Source organism: Orycteropus afer, unplaced genomic scaffold (assembly GCF_000298275.1).
Source record: "Orycteropus afer afer isolate SDZICR_OR568_19922 unplaced genomic scaffold, OryAfe1.0 scaffold00266, whole genome shotgun sequence".
Taxonomy (NCBI): domain Eukaryota; kingdom Metazoa; phylum Chordata; class Mammalia; order Tubulidentata; family Orycteropodidae; genus Orycteropus; species Orycteropus afer.
Window position 1 is genome coordinate 3261465 of NW_006921853.1, and position 2501 is coordinate 3263965.

At 46.9% G+C, this 2501-nt stretch overlaps 1 protein-coding gene across 1 annotated transcript in view; it reads left to right on the forward strand.

Moving 5' to 3' along the window:
- Positions 1-1887: 1887 nt before the first annotated feature.
- The window catches only part of MAPK3 (mitogen-activated protein kinase 3), a 6247-nt gene continuing 5633 nt past the window's right edge, over positions 1888-2501 (forward strand). Inside the window, exon 1 of the mRNA XM_007950196.2 lies at positions 1888-1979. Within this exon, the coding sequence (XP_007948387.2) occupies positions 1888-1979 (92 nt within the window). The remainder of the gene's footprint in view (positions 1980-2501) is intronic.

The following is a 2501-nucleotide window of genomic DNA, read 5'->3' on the forward strand; positions in this document are numbered from 1 at the left end:
GGTCAATGACATGAGACAAAGTATATGTGAACTGCTGTATGAAAAGTGAATTTACTCTGTAAATCTTCACCCAAATCCTAATAAAAAAAAAGGGAAAAACAAGGTGCCAGACCTTGAAGTCACAGAAAGAAAAGAACTGGGTTTAAGACTTAGTCTGAATAAATACAGAAGACAGAACTAACCAAACAGCAGCCGTGGAAAAACTAACAAAACAACAGTTCCTTGGGACCCTTTCAACTCTGCAATTCAGTAAGCTTCTCTTTTTCCTTTCGTTAAAAGGAAATCATCTTATCTGCTTCACATGACTGCTGTAAGGATTATAGGAGTGAATGTGCATAAAAGTGCCCAGCGCAGAATAGTTCACATTAGTGGAATGTGGATCAAGTCAACTGACTCAAGAAATCTCAGTCCAACCCTCGGAGAAACACCAACCTCCGCCACTAGGGGGAGTCTTCAGCCACGCCCTTCAAGGAGACTCATAAACGTCCCCTGAGGTGGCAGGCGGCCGCTCCGGATACACCAGCCTTTCCCATGCCGGGAAACACTCCCCCACTCAGGAAACCTAGCTCAGTGCTGAACTCCATGGTGCTTTCTCTGAGTCATTATATTCTCCCACAGTTGCAAAATGATCTGGCAAAAATCCCTCAAAGCCTGTTCCCGCTTACTGAATTACGTCCAAACTCCTTGCCAGAACCCAAGGCCACACCCAGCCTGAAGTCGCCTTAGTGCTCTACATTCGTCACACTGGCCAAAGCATGCTCCCGCCTCTATGTCTTGGCTTAGGTTACTCCTCCTCCTTGATGCCCTTCCTCTAGCAGAAATCCTACTGCTTTTCCAATGGCTCCATACCACCTACTCCATTATCCTTCCTTCATTTTTCCAGAAAGAGTGATCTCTTCCACCCCTGAGCTTACACTAGATACTACACCCATTTATCTTGTGTCGATTTGACTCATGTTGTCTACATCTCTCTTCAGGAGATCACAAACTCTGTGAACAGACAGAGGTAATGTGCTCAAGGTAACACAAGTAGTCAGTGGCAAAGATGGGATTCTAACCCAGGCAGCTGGCTCCAGAAAGTTCTTGCTTGAAACCACTTATTCATACTGTGTATCTTTCACCAGCTATAGTGGCTAGCTCAGAGCTTGGCACACAGTATCCTTCAACAGTTTATCACATGAAAAACTGAAAACCTTCATTTAATTAGCACCTCTTGAACCTTCACCAAGTTATGGGCTATTGGGAATTAGTAATTCATGTCAGGGAGCTCTGGTAGCATAGTGCCTAAGGCACTTGACTGCTAACCAGAAGGCTGGCAGTTCAAACCCACCAGCCACTCCTTAGAAGGAAGGTTGGACAATCTGCTTCCATAGTGATATTGCCTCGGAAATCCAGGGAGGGGTCGCTATGAGTCGGGTCTGACTCGACAGCAGATAACAACTCATGTCATCAATCTGTTCAGAGTGCCTGGCTATAGATCTAATTTATGTGCAATTTCAAAATTCTAATTACTATTCCATTTCGTCTCACGATCTGGAATCCATACAAGACCTACTCCCAGCTACTCAGGGAGAGTAAAACATGGTTACTTACTGAAGCCTAGTAAATGTGTTTTTGTGACGCTTCCAACTTACATCTTCACAGTGAAATGAAGTGTTGACTTGATGGTCTGAGGATTTTGTCTTCAGTTCTAAGTCTGATACAGACAGGATGGAATCAGAGAGAGCCTGTGCCTCCGTATCAGGAGACATCATTTAGTCTCACTTCTGTCATCATCAGTGTGACTCTTTACTGAAGTCAGTTGACCCAAGTCTCAGCTTCCCCACCTGTAAAACGGCACCTGTACAGTGCCCAGCACTGGGAGACACTGTAATGAACAAGACCGGCATGCCTCTGCTCATCCAGCTAAGAAAATCGGCTGACACCTGTTTTAGGGTTGTCCTAAACTGGTCAAAGGATTTTGTAAACTGTAGCAACTGGTACAGATTTACGATGATGATCTTGCCAGGATTCCTGTTTTGCCAAATCCAATGGCAACAGAAACACTTCCAACTTTTCTGTTTTTGAGAGAAGTCAGATAGTGTGTCTTAAACCCGGTCACCTTTGTGTGCGGCTGTCTTGCCTCTCTCCTGCTTTCCCTATAAAGGTTGGCGGGAGTTATCTGTGCACCAGGCCATAAAAGGCAGCAGACTGCACTGCAGTAGTTGCTGGCAGAGGTGAGGTACTCGGAGCCCACTCCCACAGGTTCTGTCGAAAAGTCACAGGCTGGCAATCTGGAGGCCTGAGTGCATTTGTGCTGAGTGGCTCCAAGCCACCAGCTCCCTCTCTGTGAGGAAGCCATCTTACACCGCTACTGTGAAATACTGAGGTGAGCACTTCTCAGGGCCGGGCCTGGCTCAACTACAACTGGCCAGCGAGGGTTCCATCTCGAGCCGGGGCGCGCCTCGGCTGCACCACACGCCCACTGGGCGGCTTCCGCTAAGTTCACCGGACGGCCGTAC